The sequence below is a fragment of the Haliotis rufescens genome, unplaced genomic scaffold, assembly GCF_023055435.1.
Source record: "Haliotis rufescens isolate VD_foot unplaced genomic scaffold, xgHalRufe1.0.p SCAF_12, whole genome shotgun sequence".
Taxonomy (NCBI): Eukaryota; Metazoa; Mollusca; class Gastropoda; order Lepetellida; family Haliotidae; genus Haliotis; species Haliotis rufescens.
In genome coordinates, this window is record NW_025963802.1 from 19,108,916 (window position 1) to 19,129,821 (window position 20,906).

The 20,906-nt window shown below is 42.1% G+C and overlaps 1 protein-coding gene across 1 annotated transcript; it reads right to left on the reverse strand.

Moving 5' to 3' along the window:
• Window positions 1-205: 205 nt before the first annotated feature.
• LOC124138535 lies at window positions 206-15,030 on the reverse strand. The gene is made up of 10 exons (XM_046505241.2): window positions 14,973-15,030; window positions 14,055-14,147; window positions 12,273-12,460; window positions 9,790-9,944; window positions 8,983-9,107; window positions 7,888-7,985; window positions 5,770-5,931; window positions 4,286-4,418; window positions 2,874-2,918; window positions 206-1,418 (listed from the first exon to the last, which is right to left on the reverse strand). The coding sequence occupies exons 2-10, from the start codon at window positions 14,131-14,133 to the stop codon at window positions 877-879; spliced, it is 1,527 nt and encodes a 508-aa protein (XP_046361197.2). The 5' UTR covers window positions 14,134-14,147; window positions 14,973-15,030; the 3' UTR covers window positions 206-876.
• Window positions 15,031-20,906: the final 5,876 nt, after the last annotated feature.

Consider the following 20,906-nt stretch of genomic DNA (forward strand, 5'->3'; position numbering starts at 1 on the left):
GTTTTGGAACAGAAGGGTGCCATACTCTCAGCCTCTCCCGTATCACAGTCTCAATTTTACCCCGTAATCGCCCAACAAGGGCAGCATAATTCTCTCTCGGACACACACAGTAACAGATCGAACACAACACCCTATCAGATCGAACACACACACCAACAGATCGAACACAATACAAGCTAACAGATCAAACACAACATAGCGATCATTCTTAGTCGTAGTTTATTGTGATTCGTCAGTTATTATTGTCATGAATATTATCATTTTGTTTTCACCGGTTTCTTGGCTCGTGTTTCCACAGGTAGTCAAGAATGCCATGTACGGGAATGTATAAACAGACGTAATTCATGCATGAGTTTCCATGACAACTGGTCACTAGAACACGGAATGCGCGTCACGAAAATACACATTTCATGACGACACAACAACGGAATGTCTTATACGGCACAAACAGCTAACGAAAGGTATTCACGATCCACAACATGGACAAACATCAAACGTACCCGGCGTAAATAGCCTTGACACATAACCAGACCCATTTCATTCGTGACCAACTCGTGTTCTTCCGGGACAAACCGAATAGCGACTCATACCCCTTTCGTGGCGACTGGGTTCAGTCTAAGCGCAAACGCGCATAGCTAGAAGAATTGTCAACTCGTTGCGTGATGATTCAGGTATATTTTCCCCATATGTCATATGTATATTCCAGATGCTATTGAAAACACATCGGGACTAGCAGTATTAAACAGTATGATTGAAAACATTCATGTGTCTTGGGTTACCGTATATTTTTTAATGCAAGACATAGGCGAGTGGTGATGAATGGGCCTATTTATGCCTTACGAAAGCGACGGAAAAGATCGAAAAGTGCCGAGTGGTTCATTCTGATATCTTAGTTAGTGTCACCGGAGTCTTCTTCTTGGTGATTATGTTCTTCACGCTCTTCTTGAACTTTGACTTTTTAACCCCAGTTTTCCCTGGTTTCGATTTCATGCCGGATGTGTTCGATGAGGATGTTGCCGCTATGTTTTTGACAGTTGTTCCCGACCCTGATCCCTGAATTATGTCAACCTTGACTTGTTTCACGTCAACCTTGCGCGGCGTTGTCTTCTTTGTACCTCCACGAAACACGGCCTTGCTTCTGTACATGTAGTGCAAATGACGAAGCAACTTCTTAAAGTCGCCGAAATTTCTCTTCATGAACCGCATCTGCCTGGACAATGTTGACAGGTCGAGGAGAACGATGCCGAGGATGATCATGAGAAATACGATGATGCCTGCGACTCCGAATACGACGACTGAGCCTCGGTTGTCTACGGCGCTGGTGAACTTACTCTTGTACTGGGCTGTCTCAGTCTTGTCAACTGTTAGCTCCTCCTCAATCTCATTTAATGCATCCCTCAGTGGGTTCTCTTCAGCGTCTACCGAACACAAAACAGTATCTCAGAGTTCTTTAGAGCCTCTTTAGACAGTATTTTAGTAATATCGCGGCAGGGGGCACGGGTGGCCCAGTCGTCTAAGGCGCCGCAATTCGCTGTGCAGAGTTGCGTCCCTTGGGCACACCAGAGACCTATGATTGTGGGTTCGAATCCCGGTTCGACCCGATTATGTTTCTAGGTTTGTCAGCACCATACCCGTGCTTGTGGGTTTCACCGAAGTGGTAAACGTCTGAGACCTGCATCACTTCGGGCTTTCCTCCCACATAAAGCTGACACGCCGCGATATGACTGGAATACTGTTAAAAGCGGCGTTAAATCTAACTCACACACTCACTAAATCAATAAAGCCAATAGTGATTCAGGCCTTAGGCGTTCACCAGTTCGGTGAAACCCACGAGCACAGTTTAGGTACTGACAAACCTAGCAATATGATCAGGGCGAACCGGGATTCGAACCCACGATCACAGGTTTCTGACACGCTTAAGGGAGATAACTCTGCACAGCAAATTGCAGCGCCTTGGACGACGAGAAAGAGAATTGTAGCCAAGGGGAACGAAATTATACAAGGCTACCCCAATACCACAAAGGGGTTTGAAGGAACAGTCGTTAATTTGTGGGCATCCACTTTATCAAGGTACGAGGGCATAATTAGTGTCCACCCGATCCACAGATTGGTCGTCTCATACGACATGACAAAAGCACTGAGAACCTATTCTGCTCCCAGTGCCTATATATTAGGACATCCTCGTCACTCTGCCTCGGTCTTGTCTGTAAACCGCTGGGCGGTGTTCGTTTTGCTATAGCACATGTGAGTGAATGTTGTTTAATGCCACACCCAGCAATGTTCCAGCAATATCACGGCAGTTTGTAACTAATCGAGTCTGGACCAGAAGAAACCCGTGATTGATTGAGCAACGCCTCACGAAACACGTCGGGGCATGACTCGAACCACCTGATTCTCATTTGCTGAGCGGAAACTTCATAGTAGTATTTCATTTCGTTTGTTTGTTGTTTAACGCTGCACAAAGCAATATTCCAGCTATATGACAGCAGTCTGTAAATTATCGAGTCTGGACCAGACAATACAGTGATGGACATCATGAGCATCGATCTACGCAAATGGGATCCGATGATATGCATCAACCATGTCAGCCAGCCTGACCACCCGATCCCGTTAGTCGCCTCTTACGACAAGCATGGGTTGCTGAAGACCTATTCTACCCCGGATGTTCTCGGGTGTGGTATCACATGAATATGTTTACTCCACAGTGGTAACATCCACTATCCACTATCCACTAGACTCTGTAGCTCGATTGACTAAAGCAGATACTCAATCCTCGTGGGCTTATTTTGGTGACAAAAATGAACAGTTAGTACAATGGGGTACAAAAGAACAATCGTTTACGACAAAGATATTGAACTGTCCACACTTCCTACCTCTGCCCCACTGTATCCCAAACATTGCACCTTCCACATAGGTCTCTGAAACAGAAATATCGAAACATCTATTTAATTGTTTTCTCTTAAACTTTGACAGATTTCTAATTATTTCTCTGGTCTTGTGCCTTTAGACCAGTGCCATGCACAACACCATATACAATGTTTGCACGTGTTTCAATCTAATTGACAGATTTCTATGGAAGCCTTTGGGGGCTTTTCCATTTTTTCTTGTAACCTCAGTGTACTAGATTTCAAGATTCACCACTACTTAACAACCTGCCTTCACCAGAACAATGAACTAACAAATATATACAATATGATAAAAATATTCCTAGGAAGCTCTATATCTTTCAATTTCAAGTTAATATTTTGAAATTTCAACTTATGTATCTTGAGATTTCATCTTAGAATCTTGAATTTTCAAGGCTTCCCGAAAAGGCTTCCGTAGATTTTCTAAGCACTACTTACCCAGACTTTGTATAATCATTTGTGCCCCAAGAATAATCTTTACAAAACACGTCCGGTTATATTAAACATTCGAAATGTACGACGCTTTCATATCGGCTTACACGTCTAAAGGTCGAGCCACATTCAAGCAGCACAGCGTGTCAAAGCAATACACATGTACATTTAACCCACACTGAGGCAGCACAAAGAAGAGGATAGTTTGTAGATACAATGGAGAGAATACTAAACTTTATTTATTCTGTTTACATTACAGGTAAAATGCCATCAACAGGAAAAGCCGTGAAAGGAAACATGTTGAGTCAGTGTCAGGCGTGATACAAGTTTGTGTCGCTGAAAATGCATTTATTTTGGTTGCATATAGTTATAAAGTTACACAGTTGTAGGGGGCACGAGTGGCCCAGTCGTCTAAGGCGCCGCGACTCGCTGTGCAGAGTTGCGTCCCTTGGGCACGCCTATTCCGAATATGGGTTCGTATCCCGGCTCGACCCGATTATGTGTCTAGATTTGTCAGGACCATACCCGTGCTCGTGGGTTTCACCGCAGTGGTAAACGTGTGAGACCTGCATCGCTTCGGGCTTTCCTCCCACATTAGGCTGACACGCCGCGATAAAGGTGGAATGTGACATGTGGTTTTCCACTTATTGGAGACCATATAGGTCGCTTGATTCACTTGCTTCTCTTCCTCGAAAATGAACAATTCCCCGAATGTGTGATTCAGGCGTAACAAGGTTACTGTTTGTACAATTTAGCAAATGAAACAATGAATGTTTCTGAACCGTGTTCTTCGTGATGTTTGACCCTCTTTGATCAAATTGTCTGTCTGTTTGGAATTGACGTGTCACGTAGGGGATTCCCCTTTCAGTCAGTGTGGGTTGCATAACAAATTGATATTTGCCTGACGGCGCGCTGCGTTACTTTCGTGTGTCCTGACCTCAACACACCTTTCGACAAATAAATCGGAAATATAATTGCAGGTTGGCCTATTCCATTATTTTTGGAGATGCGTATACATTTGGCATAGAAGGTGACGGAGGGAAATTCGGCCACGTCACTGTTGTACACGGGGAGGAACACCTGAAACACCAAAACAGTCAGTGAGTGAGTGAGTACTTCAGTGAACTCACACAAAGTGAAAGTCAATTCTTAAGTTTGTTTGTCTGTTGTTTAAGGCCGCACTCAGCAATAGTCCAGCTATATGACGGCGGTCTGTAAATAATCAAGTCTGGACCAGACAATCCAGTGATTGACATCATGAGCATCGATCAATGCAATTAGGATACGATGGTTGGTTGGTTTGTTGTTTAACGCCGCACTCAGCAATATTCCAGCTATATGACGGCGGTCTGTAAATAATCGAGTCTGGACCAGACAATCCAGTGATTGACATCATGAGCATCGATCAATGCAATTGGGATACGATGACATGCATCAACCTAGTCAGCGAGCCTGACCAACCGATCCCGTTAGTCGCCTCTTACGACAAGCATAGTCGCCTTTTACGGCAAGCATAGATTGGTGAAGACCTACTCTACCCTGGATCTTCACGGGTCCAATTCTTAAGTAATTAAAGTTTACACATTTCTACGTGTTCTTGCTCGGTACAGGTAATTCTTCCAAGCAAGTTATATCTCTAAACATTGAATATGTGAAGACACACGACCACGATTTTGGTCTCGGTGAGAGTTGTAAGACTCGAGGGGGATAGGTCGAAAAGCAAGACCGGCGGCCGATAGGCCCGAAATGGCACTTTTCGACCAACCTCGGAGGTCCGACTATCATCAAGACCGAATTCCAGGCCACGAACGGACTTACAAACTGACACCTTCTTTGACTGATTCACACAGTAGTCAAATATGATTTCGGTGTTTGATAAATTATATCCCTGTAACGCTCAATAATATGCTAGCATGTGCATTACATGAGCACAAACCTGTGGGTGACGCACCCTGTCACAAACCTTGCGCTCACTGAACCTTTACTTCATCACCAGCCCCGGTGGCTCAGAGGGAATGCACTGGGTTACAGAACTAAACATGATACACGTGGTTGCAGGTTCGATTCTCGTCATTGAATTTGCATGTGACAGAAATCTTTACCTTTAACCAGGGGGAAAAAAAATCAACATTAGATTCGAAATTAATGATACAGTTCATCAGAACAGGTATTACTTTGGATTCAAGTAAAACCTTAGATCCCTATGTATATTCAAAGTCGCTTGATCGCATCCACGCACTTGCTCACAGGAGAAAAGTCCTGCAGAACAATGGGATGACGTCACATGAGGTTTAGTGGAAAGGCGTGAACTGCGAAATAAGAACTTGATTGTTTTTTGTTGAATGTACATTCTTGTTACGATACTAATGAACTGATATTTAAAAACTTGCATACTTACGCGTTCCAAAGAATCAACACTGGTTGTCCTTACCTTCTCTGTCCCAGTATCGTCCTTGTATGTTGTGTACGCATCCGGGTACTTGGCGAGACATCCGTCCTCGTCGCTGTAGGCGAGTCTGAACTCCGTCAGGTGACCGGATGACGTCCTCTGTAGGGAAAACCCCACCACGTAGCCAGCAAAGGACCAGGCGAACTGAAGTCAAATATGTACCGCTTAGCCAATGGCTGCACCCTTTTCCTTTATTCTCTCCCAACCAAAAAACATCGCTTAGTCGCCTCTTGAGCAGCTTATCTCAATTATACCTTATATACACACTCCCTGTACCCTTGAATTAACTACAGGGACTGGCATGCTCTAACGTGGATATTCTTTGGTAAAACATAATTGCATGCTTTCCCTGACTTTCCCTATAAGATTCGAAGACGAGTGGAACCTGGCTCTCTTTTGGGGAATTCTTTTTATTACAACACGCTCGCACGGAGACGTTCCTCGGATGTACGTCTGATAGTATCTTCCCGAGGCAAAGGAGTTAACTGACAATAAAAGTCTAGTTTCCACCCTTGCCGAACAAGGCTGCAATTATGGAGTTATGTTTTGGCTCGACTAACGAGTCTATGCATAGTAGAATCACGTAACAAAATCGACATCCGGTTCGTAAAACTGCGGTGCAAATTTTGGTTGATTGCAGGATTTGTAAAACATGTGTACCGTCAACTGGGCGTCTACAGATATTTTCCAAATCTGTTCATATTTCTAATCAAGGTGCTCACGTGATTTGATGCACTTCGCGAGGTAAGACCTGTTTTATTACAATATAGATCTTGATTATTGATCAGACTGGACGCCGCCATTTTGTTTGAAGCGAAAGCAAGTGATATGAGAGGTGGAATTTGATTGGTCAATAGAAGGGACATAATTCGTAATAGCCACTGGATCGTGCCCAGAAATTCCAGCCTAGCCCAGTTAACTCACTTGCCTCGGGAAGATGGTCTGATGGTGTCAGCTAGTATAGGTAAAAAAACTGCATGCTCAGCCGGTTTGAGCCAAATTGACGCGAAGAGGTTTAACCAGGGCAGGGTTAGGTTAGTTCCCGCGTATATTAGCATATGTATAAATAAAAGCGACAAATCTCTCCTCAAAGCAGAGCCCATTGTACGAGGAAAGTTGACGTCATCTCTCTTGTGGATAGTTTCTTTTCACTCTGTCACGCGCTCAGGTGGGTACATCAGTGGAAGGGAATTGGCTATTTGTGAGACGTTCTCGGATGCAAGAGGCAGTAAAGAGATGGAGTTCGAGTTTCCCTTCATATCGAGGGACGGGAGAGGTGCAGACATCAAAACAGACCGAGACACGAAATATTTTAGAATAGAAACTGGCAATAATCTGTCCCGTACAAAAACGTGAAACAAACAATATGCTCCTTTAAGTCTTCAACTCAAAGACACATAAGCTGCGTATTAGCGTACAATACGCACAATAAATCACCAGAACCTAATTGATTTTGTGTTATTTGTGGACAAATACAAAATATTCATTAACAAAATCAATTTTAAACTCTACGCAATTACCGAATGTTGCCTTTTCAGATTGCGTACCTTTATTTACTGATCGTGTGCAGGTCTGACGTATACATGAACTCTCCTGCAGTGAATAGTGCAGCTTATTGTAACTTAAATAAAATAAATAAATAATAATAAATATATAAATAAATAATAATAAACAAATACATATATTTATATGTATCACTGTTGTGAGCTCATGCGATATGTGACTTGGGGAATCAAATGGAGAGATGCAAGTAATCTGAAACAGCATTGTGAGGGAATGATGTTCAAAAAAGGTTGTTTGACTGGTTTGAAAATACCCCATGCATGGACCTAAGGCAGTATTGAATACCCAAAGATGATTAATGCTCAATGTGAATGGCAACATGTGAGTAAATACATAAATACTCAGTAGCTAAAAAAATCTGGAGTGTGTGTTTAACAACACATTTTCATCAATCTCAATTCAATCTCTCCTACCTGTTACAAAATGTTTACTGGATGTTTATATTCCTGGAATATTGCTAAAAGCGGCGTTAAATCATTCTCACTCACTCACTCTGCGGAATTCACACCAGTTTGAGGTCATCAACATACAACTTACCCCCCAAGAAATGGAGTTTCCTGCTGCAAATGTGAAGTTAAGTGTCGGGTTGTTTCGGTTTTCTGCAACCTGGACCGAGTTGCTTTTTGGTATGAAGCCTGTAAAATTTGGAAAACGTGATAAATGATTAAATCATTTATCATTTAAGAACATTCGGTAAGTAGTTATGGCTAAAATACTGTGATAAGCACTGATGCCACATGAGCATAACTTCATCACGTCGGCGAATCTTGAACTCAGATGACCCGAGTCACAGCTCTACCAACGACCTGCGGATACAGGACTTAAGATCCTGTGGACATGGTTTACTTTTTCACAAGGAGATACCCTTTTCTTTGTTAAATCTGACTTGTCAAGATTGTCAGTCATTTCCCAACATGGGCTGGAATCCATACCACATCACGATATAAAGACTTTGAGTTGAGAAAAGCGACCAACTTCTGTTGTCATACACTGTCACTTCTAGACCTAGCTTCCCCAGACCCAGTAGCCCATACATCTGACATGGAGTCAGTAAATGGTATTGCCACACTGCTGTTGCCACTAAGCCACTTCAGTGCTTGGAGAATAACAATGTGTTCATCAGCAAATACAAACAAATGAACATTCGGAAAACAAGAATGAGACAGCTAGGCAGAGTTACTTCCCTTTTTTGAATATCCTTTCGATAAAACCGCGCGAAATTCGTTAATGTCACACTGGGATGACATGTATCAATACTATTCAAAAGAAGTTAAAGAAAATATTGTTACTGTTAATCTCGCATGATTGTATCCATTATTGATTTGCCTTTTTGTATTATCGTCATTTCTTATCAAATTCTGGGGGTGAGAGTCAGAATATGTAACGTCTATATCAAAATATTTTCACGTACAGTAAACTACGGTTATAACGAACTCAAAGGGACTACTAATTTTAGTTCGTTATAACCGTAATTCGTTATAAGCATATATACAGTATAACTACAGCAAATAGTCGGGACTAAAAAGTTAGTTCGTTATATCCGTTAGTTCGTTATAAGCGTGTTCGTTATAACCGTAGTTTACTGTATATTCTTCACGAAATAATATCTAAATTCAGTGATAAATGCATTACTTGTGGGGTAGGCTTTAGGGCCTGTGTTTGTGATGAGGATCCGCTGGTGATCTGCGATCTGCTCCATCCACAACCACCCCATGTTGTCGTCAGGTCGGTTCACAAACACCCCAGACGTGTTGAAGCTAGGGACAGACAAGTTATACAATAAATCGTTTGCAATGTACGTCTAACACCCATAGCCTTACGGGTAATTACTTCCGGATTTGGACTAACGCAAGATTGAGATATTTTTTCTCTCATAACACGACATGATATGAGCGCATAGAACCTATACTACTCAAAACAGGTTAAAGAACACCCACACTCATATGAAAAAACGGGTGCTCTGTAACTTCTTTTGAGTGGTATACACATCTGACTAAACTCGACATGCCTGTCATTGGGGGAATACCACTGTTGTTTGTTTGTTCGTCAGCAATATTCCTGCTATATGACGGAGGCTTGTAAATAATCGAGTCTGGACCAGAAAAGCCAGTGATTGATATTATGAGCAACGATTCACGCCGACGAGGTACGATGACACGCAATCAAACAAATCTCGGAGCCTGACCACCCTATCACCTTCTTACGACCAGCATAAATTGCTGGAGACATATTGCCAACAGGGTCGAGGCATTAACTGGTTCTACTGTTGGTACGCGTAGCTAGTTATACCCTGACAGACAGGATCCAAGCATGTTTTGAATGACCCTAACAACATCCGGGTACACTTGGTTGGCGGATGCAGCGTACCCGGATGAACAACTTCGTCAAAGCAGAGACCATGAAATACATTTATTTTATGGTCTCTGATCAAAGTCTCACGTGATCTGCAGGCGGTCTTGGTTTTCCGCCATTTTTCGGTCGGAACTGCCTTCAAAACGGCTCGCTCTGTTCCAGTTGATGAGGTTACTGCCGAGTCCGTCTAGGTCGGTGTACCACATGACGTCGCCGTGCAGGTTGAACACCGACAGCCTTACCTGAGGAAAGAATACAACATTATCAGTATGGCTGATGAGTGAGTGAGTTCGGTTGAACGCTGATGAAAAATATTTTAGCAACATCACGGCGTGTCAGCTTGACGTGGGAGGAAAGCCTGAAGTGTTTCAGGTTTGTGAAGTTTACCACTTTCGCTGAAACAACATGGAAACATTAACAGACGTTAGAACCTACCATCACAGGTTGCGGGCACGCCCTAAGGGGACGCAACTCTCCACAGCGAATTGTAACGACGTAATCTACTGGGCCACCGGTGCCCCCTAATAGCTTAATGTATACATGAGCTAGTTATGTATATTCGTGATAAAGCACCGTTTTGTTTTAACCGACCTGTCTACAGTAAGCCAGTGAAGTGTGTTTAACGCTGAAGGGCGTAGTATTAGAGTGTTTCACAATGTCGTGTAAAGTACTCGAACGTGGAAATCCAGTGGTCTATAAGGTGAGCAATAATCCAATCCGTCAGTAATACGTACGACGCATAATCAGTCAGCAGGTCCCCGTTCCACAAAGCGATCGTAGAGCTACGACTGTCATAAGCCTTTGCTCAAGAATGGGCGTTACGATCATCTTAGCGCTACGATAGCTTTGTGGAACGGGGCCCTGATGGCATGTTTGGAATTTCCGGGTAGTTAGACATAGTGGTACTATCTCGAGAGTACCCGGTGAGTGAGTTGGGTTCAACACCGCTTTAAACTGTTCAGCAGTTACATCACGGCATGGAGGATAGCCCAAGTGACACAGTCCTAGAAACCCACGAGCGTGTGTATGGTGATGATAGATCCTGGAACATAATCCAATCAAATCCGGGATTCGAACCCACTACAAGCGCATCCTGGCACGGATTGGGGACGTAACTCTGCACAGCGAGTTGCAGCCCTTTCGACTACGGCCCTACCGTGAAGCCCATGCCAAGCTTTGGATAATAACGACCTAGGTTTGTATACGAACACAAATCAATGTGATATGATAGTAGCGAAGATCTAACAATGTCATCACTGCAACATATTAGAAGCAGCCATGTGGTTTACTGGTGTAATCGTTAACGAGAAAGCCATAAGTCTACACTTGATATCTGAATTTTACTACTGTGTCGTGGTTAAGCTTCTGTCCGACTATTTCCTGGCTGCATACAAGAATGCCTCTCTCAAACCTTAGCCGCGGCAAGCACATCTCTGTGCTGAAGTGTGCTCCTACCTATATACCAACAAGTTAGGTTTTGTTTACACCATGAAAACAGCCCGGAGGTTTGTGTAGCGACAAGTCAAAATCAAAATCGTTTATAGTGAGCAGCATAGAGATACGGTTACCGCAGCTATCAAACCTTGACATACAAGCGTGGGGATGAACGATGTTTATATACTAGAGACATGCAAACATTTATGTTGGTTTGTTGTTGTTTTACGGCGCACTCAAGCTTATATGACGGCGGTCTGTAAATAATCGAGTCTGGACCAGGCAATCCAGTGATTGATATCATGAGCATCGATCCCGTCAGTCGCCTCTTACGACAAGCAAACGTTTATGTAAAACTACAAGTTGTATTATTTTTGGTTGTTAATGTTTACCATTGTTTGGAATTGTGGGCGATTAAATTGTAAAACCGTCTAAACGTTTCTTTAAGTAGCATTTAAAGTTCGAATGATAAACAAGGGAGATAATTCTATGGATATACAACTTCTTTGTTACTTAATGCGACGTTTCGGTGAAGATACTCACACCGTTGATGTACAGATATTTGAAGTCGGTTGGTTTGTTGTTTAACGCCGCACTGAGCAATGTTCCAGCTATATGACGGCGGTCTGTGAATTGACAATCCAGTGATTGATATCATGAGCATCGTTCCACGTAATTGGGATTGATGACCTGCATCAACCAAGTCGGCGAGCCTGATCACCCGATCCCGTAAGACGCCTCTTATGACAAGCATAGTCGCCTAGCTTTTACTGCAAGCATGGGTTGCTGAAGACCTATTCAACCCCGGATCTTCACGTGTCAGGTATGTGAAGATGTAAGGGTATATACATGTGTGATAAAGAAGTTGTATATCCATAGACCTATCCCCCTTGTTCGTCTAAACCTTGGCAATATGGATGACCTTTTTCATTTGTATTTTTTTCTCTGAAACATATTCAATCAGATTCTGATTGTCGAGCGCATATGTGCATACCTCGCATTGCCATATTTGATGTTATTGACATTTGGTCCAAACATTGAAACCTTATGTTTATATCATTTCATGTTTGCTATTACCATCCTTAATTCGCGTTTTATCTTAGTCATAATTAAACCGAAGACCTTCGCCAACGTACAACAGTTTTATTTTCGATCTCCCAGTTGTCGATGGCGTCGCTTCTGAACTCATCGTGGGCCGCAGCGAGGTCAAACACGGAAGAGTAACTTGTGAGGGATGTGGTAGGGGCGAGTCCGCCCACGTTGTCGAATAGCTGACTCGGGGTGATGACGCTGTTTGTCTTCATCATGAACACCGTCCTCCACACTTGGAAACAGATTGATATACTGATGGTTAAAAGAATTCAAGCACTAACTTTAAATCAACAGATTATGGTTTCATACTTTATTATGTAAAAGCAAAATGATCGTTGATCAACAAATATAAGCAGTGCATTGGAGCAAGAGAAGTGCAAGATGAGACTGTTCAAATGGTTATATATACAACCAATGGCTGGCAAACTTTGTCTCCTGGATCTAGTACAGTCCGCCGCTTTGTGCAATAATCAGAGTTACAGATAAGCTGCGTATTTGCGTAATATACTCATCCCCCGGCGTCATCACTTGTGTCGATCATCGTCAACGAAATCGCTTGTCGAACAATGTCATCCTCTACGTTTAGGGGCGTCATAATATGTGTCGAACAGCGTATCACATGCGTCAAGGGGCGCCATAATATATGTCGAACAGCGTATCACATGCGTCAAGGGGCGTCATAATATGTGTCGAACAGCGTATCACATGCGTCAAGGGGCGCCATAATATATGTCGAACAGCGTATCACATGCGCCAAGGGGCGTCATAATATGTGTCGAACAGCGTATCACATGCGTCAAGGGGCGTCATAATATGTGTCGAACAGCGTATCACATGCGTCAAGGGGCGTCATAATATGTGTCGAACAGCGTATCACATGCGCCAAGGGGCGTCATAATATGTGTCGAACAGCGTATCACATGCGTCAAGGGACGTCATAATATGTGTCGAACAGCGTATCACATGCGTCAAGGGGCGTCATAATATGTGTCGAACAGCGTATCACATGCGTCAAGGGGCGTCATAATATGTGTCGAACAGCGTATCACATGCGCCAAGGGGCGTCATAATATGTGTCGAACAGCGTATCACATGCGTCAAGGGACGTCATAATATGTGTCGAACAGCGTATCACATGCGTCAAGGGGCGTCATAATATGTGTCGAACAGCGTATCACATGCGTATAGGAAGGGGCCTTCCATTTGAAATTGATGTTGGTTGGGTTTTCCCCAAACTGGGTATAATGTATGTCCGGGAAAGGTGTGTAAAAATAGAATTGACCAGCTCCTCCTGTCAGAGATTTTAACGTTTGTGTTCAACAGTGAGCGAAAATATATCTTGGTTGGTTTTTTAAAAAGCAAAAATAAGCTACCACCTACTCCCCGAATATATAATAATGGTCGGTCCCTGACGTCATCATCTGTGTGAGCAATAACGTTACATTTGTGTCCCAATCCTGACGTCAAACGCGTGAGGAACCGTTGTCCAATGTTCACGGTGTATCCTTTAATGTGGATGTCTGTGTTGCTGCTGGGCGTGGTCGCTCGTGCCCTTAAGCTACCTGGGACCGCTAGTCATTGGTTCGAATCCTATATTATCCCTACCATAATCCAGCACAAATCCAATCACTTAATTAAAATGAAGTGTTCATGGCGGCTTTCAACACGCTTCCTCATCCGACAGCTGCCACAGTGGGATAGTTTTGTATTGGATTTTGCTACCTGCGTGATTTATGTCCCCTTCATGTCGTGGTCAACGATATGTGAATAACATTACCCCCAAAACATTTCATGTATCAAATTAAATAGGTTGCATTTTAACATACCTATGGCGGATCCGACAGCGTCTATTGCCATGACAACAAACAACACCGATAATCTTCTCTGTGACATCTTTCTCAACATCGCAAAAGGATTAACTGTGAATGAAGAGCACTATATCAATGGGTCTAAACAAAATAACTACTGAATAAGCCCCTATTAACTCCACTGTAATGACTGAAAGACATATAACATAAGCTCTCAGTTAACTATTTGTTAGATCAGAGAAATGGTAATGAGATATATAAGAACGTTTTAAGTTATTTAAAGTAATAAAATGAGCAAACCAGTACATTTTTTTCTTTTTGTAAATTCAGAGATTTTTTTTTAATTTTAAGAATTCTATACACATTTTGAAAAACATCAACAGAATTGAACAAATTCACCTATCGCCAGTAAACAAGAGAAAACAAAGATTCCACATGTCGACATTGCTTGAAAACGGTACCAGTATTTTAAAGAATGTGAAAGCTATTGAAATTATTACCTTCATCCTGCTTTCACCGATACTACAGTTTCTAAAAGTGAGTAAGTGAGTATGGTTTTATACCGCTTTTAGCAATATCACACCGGAAAATGGGCTTCACACAGTGTACCCATGTGGGGAATCGAACCCGGGTCTTCGGCGTGACGAGCCAAAAGGCTAACCCACCGGCCCTAGTTTCTAAAAGAAACTTTAAATATGATCTTACACAGAATAACAAGATGACTTGTTATATAACTGTCTATAGAAATCTGACGTCACTATATTTTGCTTAAGCTGAAATAAATGAACCGACGATTACTACATAATAATAATACGGTGGAGAAATGTGAAACTTGCGTCATCACAGTTGTCAATATTTCAGAAATAGTTGTATTTTAGCCAAATGATCGTCGTTTATAAAGATGTGTATGTATATATCTCATCTAACTGAACTTACCTGCGTGTACAGGGACATCTCATCTCGGCACCTCCGCGCACTTGCTCCTAGTCTTCTCACCTTGGCCCCGAGTGTGATTAACGCCCAGAACCCCAGTTGGACTCAGTCATTTCCTGCTGGGTACTGTGATTGCTACAAATCTGTATAATCAATGATATCACAATGCGGCATTGAACAGGCACCGGAGTTTCCTCACAGAAATTTGCCTAATAGTTCCAGCTACTCCTAAAACGTCAGAGGACCGTCTGTAGGTCAAGTTGATGAAATCGTCATTAGAATCGTTTGATTGAGTTGTAGGAGGCGATATACATTAATATCCAAGTCTGGGCAATTATAATGACATATACCATGCAGTTTTAAAGAGAGTCTCACGGGTGGCTTCTTGTCAAGCGTTCTAGGTTGTTTGTTTGTTGTTTGACTAGCTATATGACGGCGATCTGTAGATAATCGAGTCTGGGCCAGACAATTCAGTGATTGAGATCATGAGCATCGATCTACGCAGTTGGGATATGATGACATACATCGACCTAGTCAACTAACCTGGTCCTTGTTCCACAAAGCAATCGCAGCACTACGACAGTCGTAAGTCTTTGTTAAATTATGGGAGTTACGATCATCATTGCGCTACGATCGCTTTGTGGAACGTGGCCCTGGTCACCTGATCCCGTTAGTCGCCTCTTATGAGTGAGTGCTTGAGTGAGTATGGTTTTACGCCCCCCTTTTTTTTAATTTTTTTTTTTTTTATAGCAAAATCTCGACGGGGGACACCAGAAATAGGCTTCACACATTGTATCAATGTTGGGAATCGAACCCGAGTCTTCGTCGTGAATAGCGAACCCTTTAACCTCAAGGCTACCCCACCGCCCGCCTCTAACTCCAAGCACAGGTTGCTGAAGACCTCTTCTAACCCGGAGGGAGCACGGGTTGCCCAGTCGTCTAAGGCGCCGCGATTCGCTGTGCAGAGTTCCGTCCCTTGGGCACGCCAGAAACCTATGATTGTGGGTTCGAATCCCGGTTCGCCCCGATTATGTTTCTAGGTTTGTCAGCACCATACCCGTGCTCGTGGGTTTCACCGAAGTGGTAAGCGTCTGAGACCTGCATCACTTCGGGCTTTCCTCCCACATTAAGCTGACACGCCGTGATATAACTGGAATACTGTTAAAAGCGGCGTTAAATCTAACTCACTCACTCACTCACTCTTCTAACCCGGACGTTCACGGTGGTCCAGCGCTTCAACGTTAACTGGCTTTGTTCCGAGGAGTTTGTATAGTCATCGAAACAGTCTTTTTGTGTAATGAGTTTCGTGTTGTAAGTAGTGTCGAAGATGCTGTCGATATTACGATAATCAATCAGTTTCTTCACGACATTTTTTTTTATATTTGTTCAATCTGCATAAACAGCTAACATTGATTGGGTAAAAATGACGTACAGTATCGTATTGCCATTAATTCGGCGCGTTCCATTGCCCCTTTCATTGTTTTCTGACAGTCCCTCTTGTAAAATGTCTCGTATCGAATAAATACAGTATAACCTCGTGTGCACGAGATTATTGAGAACATATAAAATATATTATACGAAGTTCGAGATAAGCAGGTTTGTAGCATCTGACACGAGCCTACATGTTTTGAGATCAAGAAGTTATTGTTTAGGGTATAAAGGTTTTACTTTAACAACATTCGAAATATTTACGGTTTCAGTGAAGCACCTTATCTTCTAAAGACCGTCGACCTAAAATAATTTATATCGCCCGTTGTGGTTGGTTTTAGACCAAGAGGATAAATTTTAACGTCCTAACCTAACATTTCTGCAGAGGCGCCTTGACACACCTAATATTCTACTGAAAACGACGTGTTAAACCCAGGTCAATCAGTCAGACAATTAGGTCATATACGAGACAGGACATATAATAAATTAATGAGAAGAGATTGGGAACAGACTTTGGTTTCAAACATTTCCTGCTTATTAGTCAAAGGTTTTTACGTGATTGTTTTTTGTGTGTTGAGTTCGTTTTTACTATGCTTTTAGCAATAGTCAAGCAATATGCCGGTAGGGACGCCAGACAGGAGCTTCACACTTTAGACCCGTGAAGATTCCGGGGTAGAATAGGTCTTCAGCAACCCATGCTTGCCGTGAAAGGTGACTATGCTTGTCGTAAAAGGCCACTAACGGGATCGGGTGGTCAAGGCTCGCTGACTTGGTTGATGCATGTCATCGATCCCAATTGCGTGGATCGATGATCATGATATCAATCACTGGATTGTCTGGTCCAGACTCGATAATTTACAGACCCCTGTCATATAGCTGGAAAGTGCGGCGTTCAACAACCAACCAACCAACCAACTTCACACTTTGCCCATTACATCACATATAAAACATCAACGCCAGAGAATAACCAGTCTCGATTATCCGACGAAACAGATTCCACTGGGCGTAAAAGGCAAAGAGCGGTGATGTTCTATGATGGTCACTGAAGATCAGTGCATGATGACACCAGGTGCTCACGTGTTTTGTTCTTAAATAACTGAATGCGTTACTACTGAGATTTTTGTATTTTCTTGGTCTTCCCGGGTTACTGGGTACTCTTCCTGTGCTGAAGTTCATATCCATCAGATCCCCATCAGTATCAGGGAGACAAAGCTACCGTGCGGTGACGGGACACGGAAATCCGGTGTACACTTACATTCACGAAGAGAACTATATCTCGTTCTCGGGGTAAAGGGATCTCTCTCCGCATCAAATAACACCAATGACTTCCTCATATTCATAGAAATAAATCCATAACAATAATATGTGTTATTAAGAAAATGCTTTGAAATGTTTTTAGGTGTCACAACCTAGAATGACCCACATCTATGCCACCTTTCGGCAACTCTCTTATCAGGCCAAAGTTATCGTCTAAGAATACCTCCATCAAAAGTACTACTGATGGAATAAATGTGTTTCCACGGGATCGATATCGTGACTATTTGCATCTACTGAAAAGTCTAGTCACATAATCACGTATGGATTGCTAACGGCAATAGACCCATTGAGCTGGTTCTGCTTTCCGCCATAACAATCAGATAATACGGTGCGGTTGGGGACAGGATTCGCCTTGACACGCCATGGGAAGAATGGGTATTAAGATGAAGAGGACCAAAAAAATCATAAAGTTTCTGTGAAAGCAAACCAGTAATGAGTGTGATTTATCAGGATTACAAAAAATGTTTAAAATCGACCGGCAAGAAAGGGTTTATTTGTTTGGCAAAGGTTGTTAACCGGTATGTTTGCGTGAAAATAATTAATATGTCAAGTATAGGGAGAAATTTCTTTGTTTGTTTGTTTAACGCCGCACGCAACGATATTCCAGCTATATGACGGCGGTCTGTAAATAATCGAGTCTGGACCAGACAATCCAGTGATTGACATCATGAGCATCGATCTACGCAATTGGGTTAGGATTACATGCATCAACCAAGTCAGCAAGCCTGACCACCCGATGGGGTTAGTCGCCTCTTCTGACAAGAATAGTCGCCGTTTACGGCAAACATGGGATGCTGTAGACCTACTTTGCCCCGGATTTTCGCGGATGCATTGGGAGGTTTGTTTGTTTGTTGTTTAACGCCGCTCTCAGCAGTATTCCATGCCAATCATGACAAATTCCGTATAAAAACCCAATCAAGATGAATCTGGTGTTTAAAACATGGATCCAGTGCCGTAGCACTACATGAAGTCCATGTCCCCTACAGAATCATAAAATTTATCTTAAAAAAATGATTTCATATTCAACAGTCATATTTTATGACATTTGTATTGCATTAGGAAGCATTTTATACTCTGGTTACAGGAACCAAACTAAGATCCCATTTTGTTGTATTTAAAAAAGTTCATATTTCTGAGGGAATAATCAAATGTCACACCAGTTTATAAACTAAAGTACGATTACTACTCCCTTGTTGTCATCCATGTTTTCTGGTATAGTCCTACACCTGTGTATTTGTCGTCATTCACTTGATGCTCGGTTAATAAATTGATCACATGTATAATTAGTGGTAGGACCACTCAGAGTACCTGACAAAGGTTCCCATTTGGCATGTATTGTGTCTGGGGTACTTATTCAATCTAAAGTCAGGTCTGAAGTGGGGTGAAATGTATGCTATGTAATATGCACGTGACAGCGCAGCACGAGACTCCATATAACTTTGGTCGGTCGTAATTACGATATTTGCATTTTGTTGTAAAATTGAACAGAATCATTCTTGTTCCTCTACGTTTTCGTTGGGAAGTTTTTCGATGCGAGCCAGAAAACACTAGGCCGCTGTTTTCACCAGACTTTTCGTTTGTAGGTATGTATATGTTACAGTCAATTTGTAAAATGTGATTCACTCAGGCAATTCACAAATTGTCTAAAGATTTCAGTCATTTTACAAATTGTCTAAAAAATATGTCCATTTATTTAACAGAATGACTAAAAAATATGATAACGTTCATTAGGGCTTACAAACATCACAGTAGACTAATTGTGCTTTGATTAGAAGCCAAAACATATTTCGTTTTCTTTTAAGTCCATCATTTTCAGTCTCTGGTTGATAACATTACACATAAACATAAAAATGCTTAGAATTCGTTATCATAATAAAATATATGGACAGATATTTCAGTCAATTTGTAAAATAACTGAATATTTCAGCATTTCATAAATTGCCTAGGTGAAAAGTTTAGTCATTTTACACATTCACTGTAATGATAAAATTAGGAATGCTCAGGTGAAATATATAGTTTGTGTTACAAGTAAAACAAGTGTAAACGCACAATACAAAGCAGGTGACTTATCAAAACTGTGTTGCCATTACCGATGCTTCTCCCAAGATACCTACATTTCCTTATTATTTCCAAAACAAAAGTGTATTTCATTTGGTTGATTCAATCTGGCTCTGCTTGTAGGTTTTCAAGTTGTACAAGAAGGTCTGCTTTGTTGCAAGATCTTATTTCTCCCAAATTCGACAATGAAGTAGGCCATGGCTGATTTTCATGTTTGAAGTAATTCCTACTCTTGACTGACATGCTATGTACAACCTGGAAAAAAGAGCACAGTCGCCCTTGGGAGCTGCAACCTGAGTCTTTTGAGTCGTTTCGTTTTATGTGCTGCAAATCCACCAGAACAAAATTTGTGGTACAGTGCTGGATGTTCTACTGACAAGGATGATATATCTCTGATATGAAATGAAAGCCATCGTGCATAGTTGACATGGTCTAACATGAAGACCCGTGGCATTAATCTGACAAGTGATGCTACATACTTTGGAAAATCTGCTTTTCGAATTGCACCCACCAGGCACAATATGCAAAGTTCTAGTTCAAGAACAAGGGACCAGTAGTGAAACTGGGGTTGAGAAGCTGACTTCGCAACACACCAGCTCCTGAAAGTTAGAAGGTATTCTTTGTTAGCTTCCGTTTCCGTATAATGAATATATGCCTGGTGTTGTAGCAGGTAGAGTGTAGCTGCTGTGATCTGATGGGCATGTCTTGTTCTTGTGAGGTGGGTACACTTGCTGAATGAATCAGCAACTCCACTTGATGCAACCCCAGCAGCACAGATTGCAGTTGTCCATCTGATGATCCTGAAAGCAGCTATTTCAATTTGCAATCTACCAAACATGATTAGAAATTTGTCTTCACCAAATGATTCGTGAAAGTTCCACTCATAAGCCTGTGTTCTTTTGACATGGCCGTTGGCTTTCATTGTATACATCTTGACGACGTTTAACTGTAAATAAACACAAAAACATGCATTATTTATCTCTGTATGGCATATCACTGTTTCGGGAAATGAAATAGAACTCCTTATATCTATGTTTGCACTGTATTTCCTTGTGTTCACTTCAGGTCTCCTTACATGAGTAGAATGAGTGGTCATGAAACTAGCATATTGGAGTGAAGATTTGATGGCACAAT

Coding starts and splice junctions, on each gene's coding strand:
- LOC124138535 (XM_046505241.2), bottom strand. CDS start 14,133: ATGTTGAGAAAGATGTCACAGAGAAGATTATCGGTGTTGTTTGTTGTC. Junction 12,461..14,054: donor CGCTGTCGGATCCGCCATAG/GTATGTTAAAAT, acceptor TCTGTTTCCAAG/TGTGGAGGACGGTGTTCATG. Junction 9,108..9,789: donor CAAGACCGCCTGCAGATCAC/GTGAGACTTTGA, acceptor GTCTGTCCCTAG/CTTCAACACGTCTGGGGTGT.